This window comes from Amblyomma mixtum, chromosome 2 (genome assembly GCF_055824585.1).
Source record: "Amblyomma mixtum isolate Tamu chromosome 2, ASM5582458v1, whole genome shotgun sequence".
Classification (NCBI taxonomy): Eukaryota; Metazoa; Arthropoda; class Arachnida; order Ixodida; family Ixodidae; genus Amblyomma; species Amblyomma mixtum.
Window position 1 is genome coordinate 17270499 of NC_143013.1, and position 14285 is coordinate 17284783.

At 44.3% G+C, this 14285-nt stretch overlaps 1 protein-coding gene across 1 annotated transcript; it reads right to left on the reverse strand.

Moving 5' to 3' along the window:
* Nucleotides 1-9: 9 nt before the first annotated feature.
* Nucleotides 10-10161, reverse strand: Arf4 (ADP-ribosylation factor 2). The gene is made up of 4 exons (XM_089570633.1): nucleotides 9949-10161; nucleotides 9412-9602; nucleotides 5925-6122; nucleotides 10-1134 (listed from the first exon to the last, which is right to left on the reverse strand). Exons 1-4 carry the CDS (start codon nucleotides 10013-10015, stop codon nucleotides 1045-1047), a joined length of 546 nt encoding a protein of 181 aa, XP_089426759.1. The 5' UTR covers nucleotides 10016-10161; the 3' UTR covers nucleotides 10-1044.
* Nucleotides 10162-14285: the final 4124 nt, after the last annotated feature.

The following is a 14285-nucleotide window of genomic DNA, read 5'->3' on the forward strand; positions in this document are numbered from 1 at the left end:
AGGCAAGACTCATTTTCAGCCTATACTTTATTACATGACTTGTCAGGCCTAGGCAACATGACTTCATCAAATTAAAACACCTCAAATCAACCAAAGAAAAGTGCAATTATCACAGGTGCCAAAGACTTTTTTTTTGCATCGCCACGTTCAACACGGCAGAAATTCAGAAACCTGTCTAAGACCACGCCCTTCCTAAATTTTATCTTTTTTTCGTCTTCGTGCAGGCATGTGAAGTTTTGATATGCCACAGTGTGACATTCATTCCAATGCCCACAACAGTCAAGTCAGGTTGGTCCCACAAATGCCCGACAGATCAAGTACAAACCAAAATGCATCCCCCGCCAAGAAGTATGTACAAGTAGTAGGAACACGCACACACAAATAGGACACACACGCACAATCTAGGTGGAGGTTCAATGCCATCAAAAAACAGCACCGGAAAGAGTAAACTAGAATTTCTTAACATGACTAACTTTTTGGTTTGCTTCCCCTCGCGCGCCCATACCACGTACAAAAGACAAACGCAAAATTGCACATCATTGCAACTGATGCTACAGGTTTGGGCACGCAACGGTTCGAAAGCAGCGTTGCAACAGATTTGCACCCATCTGTGTCACTGTTAGTGCGCGAACCCCTCCCACCCCCCTTCGGAACAATTTTTTTTTTCCGGACTTGGTACCCCTGTGAAAAATTAAGAGAAGAGCGATAATTTATTCCTGCCCACGCACAATGAAAATTGGGAGAGAAAGGGACGCCATCCATGGAAAAATAGCACGTGCTCAAGCACAGCCCAGGTCAGTGCTGCCTGTTCCAAGCATAAATAATGAAAAGGAAAAAAAAAATGTCCACAGGCAGCACCGCTTTTAAAACTGCTGGCCTTGCAGGCCTCCCAGATGTTTGCCCTCTCCAGGTCGTAGTGTGTGGTAGGCTCTGCTCCGATGGCAGCGCTTTTTTTCCCCTCCCCTTGCGAACTGTTTCTCATCCTCTTCCAAGAAAAACAGTGGCTGCCCCAGACGCTCTTCGCTTGCCACAGATGACTTGCAGTTACTTTGCTTTGGAGAGCTCCGAGGAGAGCCAGTCGAGACCTTCGTACAGGCCGTTTCCTTGCGTTGCACAGGTTGACTGGATGTACCACTGGAAAGCAGATGGATAACACTGACATCAGTCATTGCAGTGCAAAGCATCACCTCACAGCTACCAACATAATGAAGAACAGCTTTAAGGGGGGGACACTGGTCTTGAAAAAAAAATTTTTATTAATGAAGTCACAGTTACGAAATCTCCAGGGAATATGTATTTTTGTGTGCTGATTTTAAATGTGTCATTTAATTTAATGTAAAACAATTCCTTGAGCACTTATGCACAGTTTATGCAACTATTTTGTGGAGAGTTTTGAAGAAAATTTGCTGTGGGAAACTCGCTGAAGTGTATGCCATTGGGTTCTCTTGACACCAAGGAATGCAATAAGGGTAAAATTATCATCCTGGCTATCATAGAACTTGAGTTATAGAGTTTTGAAGTTGTCGCTTCAGAAATGAGAAGGAAAGTGTGTATTCCTGTTTCTGAAGTGGCAGCTTCAGTACCCTATTGCTCAAGTTCTATGAGAGCCAGGATGATAATTTTACCATTATTGTATTCCTTGGTGTCAAGAGATCTCAATGGCATACATTTCAGCGAGTTTCCTGCAGCAAATTTTATTCAAAACTCTCCGCAAAATACTTGCATAAAAAGTGCATAAGTGCTCAAGGAATTGTTTTACATGAAATTAAATGACATATCTAGAATCAGCGCACAAAAATACATGTGCCCTGAAAATTTCATAACTATGACTAAATTAATAAAATTTTCATTTCAAGGCCAGTGTTCCCCCTTAAACAAGAAGAAGGTTGTTTTACGTTTTCATTGTAAGCAACACTCGCAGCATAATACCAGTTGCAAAAGCACTGCCCAGGCCTACATAGCGCATTCAGCACTTCCCTTCCATGCGAGCTATCGCATGTTGGCTTTCATTCATATACCTCAATTACAGAAGTGAACAACTCCTGAAGTGTGCAGCCAGTGCACATGGTGAACTCAGACTAGCACTCACACGACCAAACAACAAGTGTGACATTCAACTTGTGCCGCACCAATGCTACTATCTTACCATGAGCACACAGCAACGAGTACGAATGGTGCATTGTGTGGAGAGATATGTGGAGAGATAGATCTGCACTTTGGAAAAATACAGGAAGCTATAAGCCACAAGTATGCTTACAATAATGTGGACTATCGAAACACTTTTTACCATTCAACAATGAACATCTAATGCACCGAACATCTCTTGGAAACTCAAGGGTATATGCCTTTATGAACAAAGGGGATGATTTTATACAAAGGGGATGATTTCTCTTGAATGTGATGTGCAACAGGGAAATCCAGAGATAAAAGTACTGCAAAACTACCATATCTCATTTAACTGCCTGAAACTGTTTAGGATATGAAATAATGCATGACATCACAATATTTAAAGCAATGTCCTGCACTTGAACATTATTTGCAAGAGAATTCCACAACAGTCCAGCATGCATGTACTGCAGCCCACAGGGCTTTAGTCCTGCAGCATCCAACATTGCTTAAAATGGGTTTTCGGGCACTGTGACTCAAACATCGAGCGACGCGCCTATCAGCATCCAAAATGCATGTTGGCCGACGCTGGCTGGCATGACGCTCGGAAAAGTGATATAGTACTGAAACTGGGCAGTCAGACTCGTGCCCAGAGGCGCGGCTGCCCGTTCATCATATCTGCCACTGCGCACTGTTGTCAGATGTGTGCAGACCGTGAGCGACTGACTCTGCAGCATGGAATTCAGGTTTCAAGCAGGAATATTTCGACACTATCTTGCCGCATTGGTCATATCTGGACGCAGCATCCCTTAGGGAGCCCATTTGAATTAACCAGAGCGAGACCTGTACCATCCAAATAAGCGAGCGTAGGACGCCTAAAACTTGCATGGGCACTGGCTGGGACCAGCCAGCAGTTCGAATTCCCATCAAATCCACTTTCCTATACTTTTTCGCAGGATTTTCAAGGGGATAATCAGTGTGTTCGATACAGCCGATAATAACTGGGTTCAGTATATCCGCGCTGAACTGTATAGAATGGGGTTGACTATGAAACGGTAGTACAGGGTCAACCACACTAAGCATGAACACGGCCCTGCATGGCTGCACACACGCGGAGCACCATTGCAACCAAGCCAAACCCACGCAAAGGGGCAGATGACACGAAGCATCACATCGAAGTCTCTTCTCGTGCACCGCTGTGCATTGATTCATGAACACGTTAGGTGCAACGGCACTCCGCAGGTACGTGGCCACACAGAGCCATGTTACCTCAAAGTGCCATTGACCCTGTACACCAAACTACCCAGTGCAAAGCAATGCCAGCTCAGACAGCAGGCATCAGGCTTCGCCGCGCACACAAGTGACTGGTGGTGGTGCAGCAAGTGTTTGCGCCAAAGTTCACGATTTTATCTCGCACTTGTTCTTATCAGCTTCACGGAAGATAAAGCGGTGTGTAGGTTTGATAGCAAGGCAGTCAGCACACGTTCATGCCTCTTGTACCCACTGACAATGATGCCCTGGAAGCAAACTGCTCTAACCTTCCAGGAACCACCCTGCACTCATGTCCGCTCTCAAACGGACACGGAGATGGCTTTTGGTCTGACGTACCATTCTCCATGCGACACAACTGCAATGCGGGGGAACTACCCCCACTGGTGCTTGACTTGCCATCACTGTGTCATGACAGTGGTGTGTGGGGAAGCCAACCTAACTGACACTCGGGTTTCTTGTGGCCTTTGAGACCGGAACTAGTGCAGTCAAAATGCTAAAACTTCATAGAAGGTCTCCTTTTTCTTTAGTAAGGATCGCTGCGCAGCTGCCCCTTCACTGACTAAATGTTGCTGCTCTTGGATGTGTCTGACAAGACTTTTGTCTGTTGAACTATGCTGATTTTTTTAATTGTCTTGCTATAAATAGGTTAAACTGTACTTGATATTTCTCATGTTCCTACAAAGGTGTGTGAAGAATCCCAAGCAAACACCAGCAGCAGTTTCGTGCCAAGTACATCAATTTCAAATGGTATTCAACATTTCCTTACCTATTCAGAGTGGCGAACTGAAATTACCACTCATAACCCGCTCTACCGAACATTGCAGAGAACACATTGAGAACTTTTGCCTGCTCTAGCAGGGCTCACATGGCGAGTTTCTGGTGGGGGCGGGTACCACTGCCACTACTGTTGCAAAGGGTACACCCTTTCACATTTTCACATTCATCCATACATTCATCATCGGCTTCGACGCTACAAAACTGACGTCAGCACACCCATTTTTGCCGATACTACGGTACATAGCCTACTGAATCATGTCAGCCACTGTGCCTCGAGGGTTGCCAAGCTCATCGGATTTCCCTTTTCTCCAACTTCCTTGCTATGCATAGCCCGTCGTGAGCACGCTACCAGTCTCTGGTGCCATGTCCGGTAGTATAGATGGTCTCAGTTTTCGCAGCGTGGTCACACAGTTTGCCATTTAACAGTGCAATTGATGTGATTGGTGGAGTCAACATTTCACTGGTTTCACAAGGCCAAGATTAGGGACAGCGGTTGATAATGAAAATGCAAAACAATTTCCGTTGACCAGAAAGCGGCCATAATCAAAACAACTGTATCGGGTACAAAAAAATCTTAGACAGCAAAGGTTTTTGACGGAGCTCTGCACACTGTCTACAGCCCTCGGCCTCAAAGAAGCAGTAACTAAAGTCACTGCTCACGGTGTGAAAAGAACTATGAATCAGCTGAGAACCTTTGTCCTCATAAGCATCTGAGAGTCCTTTTCAAATAATTTATCCTTAACCTTCGGTCCGACGTGCCCATTCTCCACAAGATGTTGCTGTGTCATGCAGTTGTAGCCAGTATGCTTGTGCATTGTGCAGCGAAACCAAAAATGGGTACTAACACCAAATCTTTGCCATGCACCTTTTCACAGCAGCCAGCATTGGCTTCAAAGTCTTGGGAGCGGAGCTAAATACACTGAATAGGTCTTCCCCTATCTTCTATACTATTCCTCCAAGACTCGTTTTCTAGACGCTAAAGCCAATGCGGGAGGCAGAAAAATCTGGTATGCGCTGGTGAAGCTGACATTCAGTTGGTGCACCTATACTGGGCCATGTCTGGGGCTCTCCTTGAATACACACTGGCAGCACACTGAAAGCTAGGTAAGTTGTGCTCAATCCAAAGAGTGGCACATAAGCCTGTTTGTATCCGCCAGTTGCAGCCAAGGCCATTCACAGCTGCAACAAAGAGATCACGGGTCCTTCAACTTCATTATGATGCGATTCAACTGTAGTATTAGTTTCGAACACCACTTTTGGCGTCAATAAATGCAGTCTGCAAGAATTCCTAACGAGCAGTGCCCTCACAGGCTGGGATATTCTGTAACAGCAGATATATGGCCACCAGAATAGGAATCTGGATTATGGCCTTTGACACACTGTCTGCACACATTAAAGCATCACTGAACTTAAGAACACGTTTACTCACTCAGTTACTAGAACAATATGTTCTCACATATTCTAGAAGTTACTTGCAACTGACTTACATGCTAACGCTATAAATATGAGGACAGAATACTTGTGGATTCTTTTGGCTGCCCTTGAGCAATGTGCAGATTTTGCTGCCTTTTTTTACCCTCTGGCATATCTCATGGTTCAGAACAACTGCCAGAAAGGATTTCACACCCAATGATAAAAGCCACTGGGTCAGGAGGCACACATAATTGCAGCTCAGAGGCTCGTAGCCCACTACACAATACCAAGCAAGCTGCATACAAATGCTTTCTGTCAAGGAGGTCTGTACAGTAAAGCAATGCAGAGACACCCACCCTTCGGTTCCTCAGCTGGTTCAGGCACAGTTTGTCAGTGAGTTCAGCAGCAGCCATGGCATTCGGCAGATCTTGCTTGTTGGCAAACACCAGGAGGACAGCATCTCGTAGCTCGTCTTCGCCCAGCATTTTCTGGAGTTCATCCTGTGCCTCCTGAATCCGTTCCCGGTCATTGCTGTCCACAACAAAAATGAGGCCCTGCAAGAAGAAAGGACAGGCAGAAATCAATTTCCATAAAGAAAGGACATATGCAGCCCTTCGCTATGGCCTGCACTGCCCATCTCTACCAGTCAACACACGCACAAAAAGCACCTGCTCAAGTACCAAATCTGGGTTGTGCCGATGCTTGCGATATCAGACATAACTAACTAGAACAGCGGTGCCACCGGTGGTTGCAAGTAGACCATGCACCACTCTGTACTTCAGCCCCGCCAGGGGTTGTGACAAAGAGAACTGATGCTTAAAATAGAATGATTCCTGCGCACGCAAGCAGCGCGATATGCAGTAACAGTGACCGAGTTGTCTAAGGGCACCGGGATACGAAGCCACTCAATTTTCACCAACGGTGGTCAAGTTTTTTTATGGTTTTGTTTGGTTTATGGGCTTTAACGTCCCAAAGCGAGTAAGGCTATGAGAGATGCCGTAGTGGAGGGCTTCGGAAATTTCGACCACCTGGGGTTCTTTAACATGCACTGACATCGCACAGCACACGGGCCTCTAGAATTTCTCCTTCAAAGAAATTCAACCGCCGCGGCCGGGATCGAACCCGTGTCTTTCGGTTCAGCAGCCGAGCACCATAACCACTCAGCCACCGCGGCGACTTTTTATGCTGGATGCAGTTGCCATGGTAACGATACACGCTGCGGTTGGCTTTCTTCCTGCTGCCATGGGAGAAAACGGCACCGACATCTGTATTGGCTGGACAATGATCTATATAGAAGTTTCCTACCCCTAGCCCTGCTAAGAGCTGCTGTACTGTTGGCCACTTGGCACGCCACAGTTGCAGACACTTTACACCGTGCTTTGAGTCAGACTGTGTTGCAACTTTTTTACATCGAAGCATACTTATTTCTGCTCATGCTTTACTGTTAAAAGTTCACAATATTCTACATATGCACAATACATTTAGGTCACCTTCTCTGCCCTTACGGTATCTAATACCACTACTGCAGCAGCATTTCCGACAGCAGTTGGTTTAACAGCTGCTGGAAGACGCGACAAGGCAGTGCAATCCAACCCACGTTGGTGGTCTTAGTGGAACAGGTAAAGTGATAGATGGTGGCTGCAAAAACCCACCGTACGGGCCGAGTCTGAGACATGTCCAGTTGCTACACATTCTCATATCACACAAAACATGCTGTTCTGGCTAGGAAAGGCAGTAGCCTATAGCGTTCACTAAAGTGAAGGTGATTTCATAAACACCAAGCAACACAAGATAAACTGTGGTCAAGCTCTAAAGTCAAGCATGCCCAAACTGGGCTGTTCTGCCTCTGTGCAGCGTTTAGCTGTGGCACACAGAAAGCACGAAGCTCATACATATTATGGTCATCAAAATAAAAAGAATCTCTTAAATGAAAAATACCAAACTACAAGCACTTATTTTTTCACATATTAAGCTGCACATGACATGATCACGTGGCTGAGAAGTTGAACCAAGGTCCATGAAAATTTCAGGGTAATTTCAATGTAAATGCAGCCAACTACAATTCAGCTGAGGAGCTGAAACTGTCCGTGTGATAGCACTTAAGGTATGTAAAACTGCAAGTTTCAAGCTATGCCAAAAGTACTGTGTAAATGCGTAACTAGGACCACAGGTCAATTTCAAGCATCCTCTCAAGAAGGTTCCAGCTAGGGGTAGCATTGCATTTTACAGTCACTCTTATGGCTCGAGCGAACCAGATTATGATGTGGCATACTTGCATTCAATTAGCAAAGCAGTGGCAGTATAAGATTTAAATTTGCTTGTAACATTTAACAAATAAAAAGGCAAAGGCATCTGCCATCAACAGCAGCAATGCTTCACTAAGTACTCCTCTTTCTCATGCATCAAGATGACACAGAAACATAATTCCATAGTGCTGCAATGCACCTCAAAACTTGTTGCAAGCTTCAGAACGCAAAAAATTTACTACAGTAATCAATTACTTTTTGCTTATTGCAGACTCTACACATGCAAAGATTAAGAGTGCAAACTAGTGATGCAGGCTTGGACGTCGAGTACAGATGTGAGAATGCTTGTCGTGGTGCTGAAGTGAAATTTTAATGCAGTTGGTGTGCTGAGCTCAAGGTACTTGTGCCTGTATGGTTCGTACGTCATCCAGTAGTGCTCGAGAGTATTCTCTAATTTGGCTTTGTGGGGTATAAAATCCTAAAGCGGCACAGGCTATGAAAGACGCCGTAGTGGAGAGCGAAAATATCGGACCACCTGGTGTTCTTCAACGTGCACCAACATCGCACAGTACACAGGATTTCACCTCCATCGAAATGCCACCGCCACAGCCGGGACTGAACCCGCGTCTCCGAAGCTCAGTAAATGTTTTCAGATTTTACTTCCTTTTCTCCACAGCAAACCACTCGGGTGCTTTAAACAAGTGTGCTTACTTCTACACTACACTAAAGGACACAGCTGCACCTTGCATTGAATGCATTACCAAAAAAGCCTGAGACAAGACTGAGCTAGTTTAGCAGCTGAAGGCTTGCTTGCTCTCTTTCTTGTTCTCATATGCAAGAAATGAGGGGCTGACATAAAAGCCACAAACAAGCAGCTTGTCAGCCCACAACCTCATTCAACATACCGACAGCTAAGATGAGTGGCACACAGTCACATGGTTACAAATAGAAGATTTAGTCAAATCGAAATGTAAACACACAAAGTTCAGAACCAGCACCCCTTGAATGAACACCGATTAGAAGCAATGCAATAAAAAAAATCAAGTTTAAATGTGCACAAAGATTAACACGCAGCATTCACAACATCCTGCACCGCACGACCCCTGTCTGTGACACTGCACTAAAGGAAACGGCAAAAATGTGGTTTGGTTTTGGTTTATGGAGTTTAACGTCCCAAAGCGACTAAGGCTATGAGAGACGCCGTAGTGGAGGGCTCCGGAAATTTCGACCACCTGGGGATCTTTAACGTGCACTGACATCGCACAGTACACGGGCCTCTAGAATTTCTCCTCCAAAGAAATTCTAGCCGCCGCGGCCGGGCAAAAATGTGGTGCCTACGGCGTAGTCATCAAACGTGGTTCACGGTGACAGTTTGTGAGTTCTGAAACACGGCTTCCCCGTCTGGCCACTCCCACACCGCCGCCCTGCTTTTACGTAACGAGCATGAGCAACCATTCACCTGGACAACTGAGGGCAGTTACTGTGTGTCGAGCGTTAGGGTCAATCACTCGAAACCAAACTACCGCCTCGAAACACAACCCAAACTCAGATTGCAGGCGCACTGACGAAAAGTGTTGCAAGCACTCCTGCAACTCACCTGCGTGTTTTGGAAGTAGTGTCTCCACAGCGGCCTGATCTTGTCTTGTCCTCCGACATCCCAGACGGTGAAGCAGATGTTTTTGTACTCTACAGTCTCAACATTGAACCCGATGGTTGGAATGGTTGTCACTATTTCACCAAGCTTGAGCTTGTACAAGATGGTCGTCTTCCCCGCGGCATCGAGACCGACTGCGAAACAGTGATTCAAGTAACGAGAGTCAAACGCTGTTCCTCAAAGCACGTACATATTCTACTTAGTTCTAAAGCACTGCAGTGAAGATAGAACACACTGACAGGACACTAGACTATCATAAATTACATTCATTCAGTGAGCTAGAAGAGCTTGCACCGGCACACGCAGTATCGCGATGGTTCGACTAGCAAGCACGCTTCCACAGCAAGCTGCTTTGCCGAACGCGAGCTACTAATAAATGCCTTGAGGAACAGCACTACCAACATTGTAGAAGTGCTAGCCAAAACCAAGAGCTTAGAAAAACACTGAATCCCTTAGGCCTATCCCACGAATGGTACTCACCCATCAGTATACGAACTTGCCTCTTGCCGAAAAGACGCGTAAACAGAGATGATATCGTAAGTCCCATGGCTGTTCGCAAATCCTGGCTGACCGTGTGCACTTCACACAATAAACACCACAATTAATAAGGCAATCGCTCGAGGTTTTGATGCAAATCGTTCGTTGCCACGTCTCTGTCGGGCAAGCGAACGACGCAAGTGTGACGTCATGTGCGAAAAAGCCTTCAACTTTCTCTAGAATAAAACCAACCTCAACGTTTTAGCGGCGCTGCATGTCAGTACACCGGTAATATTAATTCGCAATAATAGACTAAAGAAATAATTATTCGCTATGAAAACTGCTTAAGTTCGGTTGTGGTTTTATCATTTCTCAATATGCTCCTCATGCAGTTTCGTTTGAGATCAAAACTTCTTTAATTACCGAAACAAAAGCATATTTGATCGAAATTCGATCTCTGACTAACTCTCGCGTATCCGCTGATGACGTTGCACACAGATACAGATAAATACAAAGCCATTGTCTCGTCACTTGCGCATTTATTAGCTTCAACAGGAATTTATGAAGGTCACAGTTTATTGAAATCATGCAGCCAACCAAATGTTACATCTGCCGTTCTTCGACCGTCAGTACGAGGTACAAACAGCGTTCTGCAACGTTACAAACTATTTTCTATTTTACTCATGAAAGACACAAATGACAAGGACAGACACACCGTATGAATACTTTGTTTATTGCTTTTTTTTCATAGTCAAATTCCTAACCCTTTCAAAAGAAAAGGATGAGTTTTCTTGGCTAATTAAATAAAAGCATTTGTGACAATTCACACTGTCTTCTGTGCAATACCACCACTATTATATTTCCCACATGCTTGCATTAGGCGTTTTACTACTTGTAGGAAGCAATGTTTCTTTTGCACATGGACATGGCCCCATGGCAACAACAACTGTTACAGGCAAGGTTTTGCATCAAAGAAATCACCAGCACAAGCCAGCAGTCAGTCCGTGTACATGCACTGAACATTTGTCTTTCAAGAAACAAGGCAGCCCACAACCAACACCACATGAGCAGTTCCCACACGAAACACTGCCTCCAGCATAAAACAAATGATCACCAGAGTTGCACATCACAGGGGTAAAACGACTCTTGGAGGAACAGCATAACACCTTCACAAAAACAGTGGTTACAAATTAGCAAATGCGAAATGCAGGCTCCTGACTAGAACAGAAACATGAAGGCTTTGATGCATACTGAGGACGCCAGCAAGCCAACAGCAGGTGAAACCGTAAAGATCTAACACACGCTGAGCAGCCCCTTACACAAGACTCAAGGAAATTGCATTTCAAGGAAGTGCATTAATGGATTTCAATGGAGACCCTAAACATCGTTGGCCCAGTCCAGCGCCTCTAAGCAGGGCAATCACACAACATATCACAATGAAGAAATGAATTAGAAGGAATAAATGTGAAACCATGCAGTTCCATAGAAAGAAATGATGAACATTATGCTGCAAAATAATGCAAACTGTCTGCAATCATAACAGAGTGGATTAGCAAGAAAGCTAATTATGTGGACGTATCTTGCTCACATACTCACACTGCATCAATATCAACACCATCACGGCACTACAGTCCATTTCCTCATTAGGTGCAGCTTGCCCCATACACAGTTCTCGAATAGCCAGGCCTAATCTCACTGCAATGCACCAGGCTACATGGAGGAGCATATTTCATGAAGGCAGTGAACGTTTGCTATTGAACTTGGCCTTTAGATGCAGTGGTGACACCAAATTTGATGAGAAGCATATTTTAACTGAAATTGACAGTCACTATAATGGGACCTGTCCAGTATCCCAGCTATGAATACTTTAAATTATTAAATGTGACAATGAGCTGTACTGCAGAAAGTCCTGGTCCGTAATACAAACCCGCTAAAGGCCAGTCACGGTACTGGATGGCACAGTAAATAAAATCGGAAGGTGGGAAGACTGCAAGGCATACTAAGCCAAAAATATGTTGTTTCCGTTTCCCCTTGCTGGCTGCATAGTGTAATGCATCGTGTGAATGAATGCAGAACAGCTTTCATTTGCCAAGGCAACAATTACACACTGATATTGCCAGCAAAAGTGCTTATTAAGGCACCAAGGGACAATTATAAAGGTGCACTTTCACCGTTGGCAAGCAGCATACTTCAAATCCTTAACGGTCAGGGTAATTCATAATTGCACCTACGTTCAGGACAGGACAAAATAAACAATTGTTTTTATGTCCAATTACCCAGCTACAAATCTAGTTGCAACAGCCATATGTGCATTAAAGCGATCTTCAATTCCCATTATGCACATTTCTAACACGGCCTGGCTTCATTGTCAGACGGTGCAATCCATCTACTTGCTAGTACATTCCCAAGGTCTACATGCACTTCTACCGGGTATATCTGGTACAGCACAGCCGCGGAAAACAAAACTTTTTTTTGCAAAGCATGTCTTTTCTCTGACCACGCTGATAAAGAGCCGCTTCCTGCTTGCACTGTGGTTTGCTGAAGATGCAATAATCTGAGTTGCAAAGCACTTCCAAAAATGTCCATTCAATAGCCCCGTGCAGCAGTTTCCTCAAGAATAGTAAAAAATTACCCTAGTATCTTGTCTATGGGGGTGGCTATTTACAGTGCATAGCTAGGCACCATTTAGAGCTTAGCAAAAAAAAACTTGCTATGGCAGTTGGATCAGCAGGCTCACCTTTATCTCAAGGGGTCTGGTAAAATTACTAAGAAGGAACAAATACAATAAACCAAAACAAGAGTGTTTTAAAAATGCTAAGAGTGCATCTCTGAGCTTGCAATGCAGCTACAATGTTGCTTGCATGCATGGTAACCCAAGGAAATTAAACTGAGCATGCAGTTTTCGCTAAAGGCTAATGTATGCTGCGATTAGTCAAATGTGTTTAGACGAATCCCCAAAGGTGTACTAGTAGATTTCTATTTGGGGAGTAAATGCTTATTTGCATCCACCAGAGTACAGCCAAATTAACGGCCACAAATGAAAGTTACCCAGCTATACACATGGACATGGACAGTTACACAGCTCTTCAGAAATTTGTCACATATGACAGCTGTCCTGGTTAGCTTAGTTGGTAGAACGCATGCCCCGAGCAGGTGATGGTGCAAAGTTCAAGTCCATAACTGGGACGAAATTGTGAAGTTTTCCTTTGTAGCTGTAAGGCTGCACTCAGGTGTATAGCAGTATTTACACCCCTAACTGCCAAGTTTAGCTTCTTAAATGTTAACTGGAAAAATTTCGTTCACCACTATTGCCTTGCCTGTTTAACTAACAGGCTTCAAACAATAAAATGTCTGGTGTCCTAGAATTAATTACATCAACATCAAAAATAAAGGATGGAAAGCAATAAAACTGTGTCAAGCTCATCAACTTTGCTGCACCCCAATCACATTTGCAAACGGCGATGCAGAAATATTCTGTTTTAAAAAGCTGATTTCCTAATCAATAAACCAGCCTGGGCAGGAAAGGCTAGAAAGGCCACGGCATGGATGTGTTACACCAGCAAAAGTTAGCTAGACTGGATGAATTTTCAGCAGGTTAACATATCTGTACCATTTCTAATTCATTCACAAGATATGGTGCAGGAAAAAGAAATGTAAATGTTATGTTTTCCATTCTTGATGTTCCTTTGACTCACTCGCGTCAACAGCACCTGATAGTTCTAACGTGGAACCAACAATTCAAGGGCTAAGAGACATGTAGATGACCTTTTGCAAGTGAAAACGGCACAAAACACAATGTAAACAACACTCTCACACCGGGAATCAAGCTAGGTATCCTAACCACTAAGCATGCTAGAGATGACCTAGTCAATACATTAAATCCTTATATACAGCGCATTGCCACTGAACATCTCCACCACCAGTTTAATGTGACAAATATGAACTACTCTTGGTGCCAATGAAGAACAGAATAAGCTAAACCCTGCAGCACAAAAGGCAGTGAAGAACCAATGAAGGCCTCCACCCTAAAGTGTCATCAAAAATCCTTTCAAGACAGTCTGACACTACCTTAACCACGGACAGTCTGACTACAAGTACACAAGTCTCAAGAAGAGTCGGCTCCATGTTGCTAAAGCACAAAATATTATAACAATAGTTGGCTCCAAATGTCCTCGTGGCTTATTATTTGCTCCTAAGGTTTGATTCATTCTCTCTTCGCATCAAAATTTTTGTGTACGCCCAACTGTTCTGCTGCAGCAAGATACAAAGTTGAGTTTATTCTCAAACAGCCTCAGTTCAAGGTGTTTGTGCACAGAAAAAATGAGTTGCAGTTGCCCCAT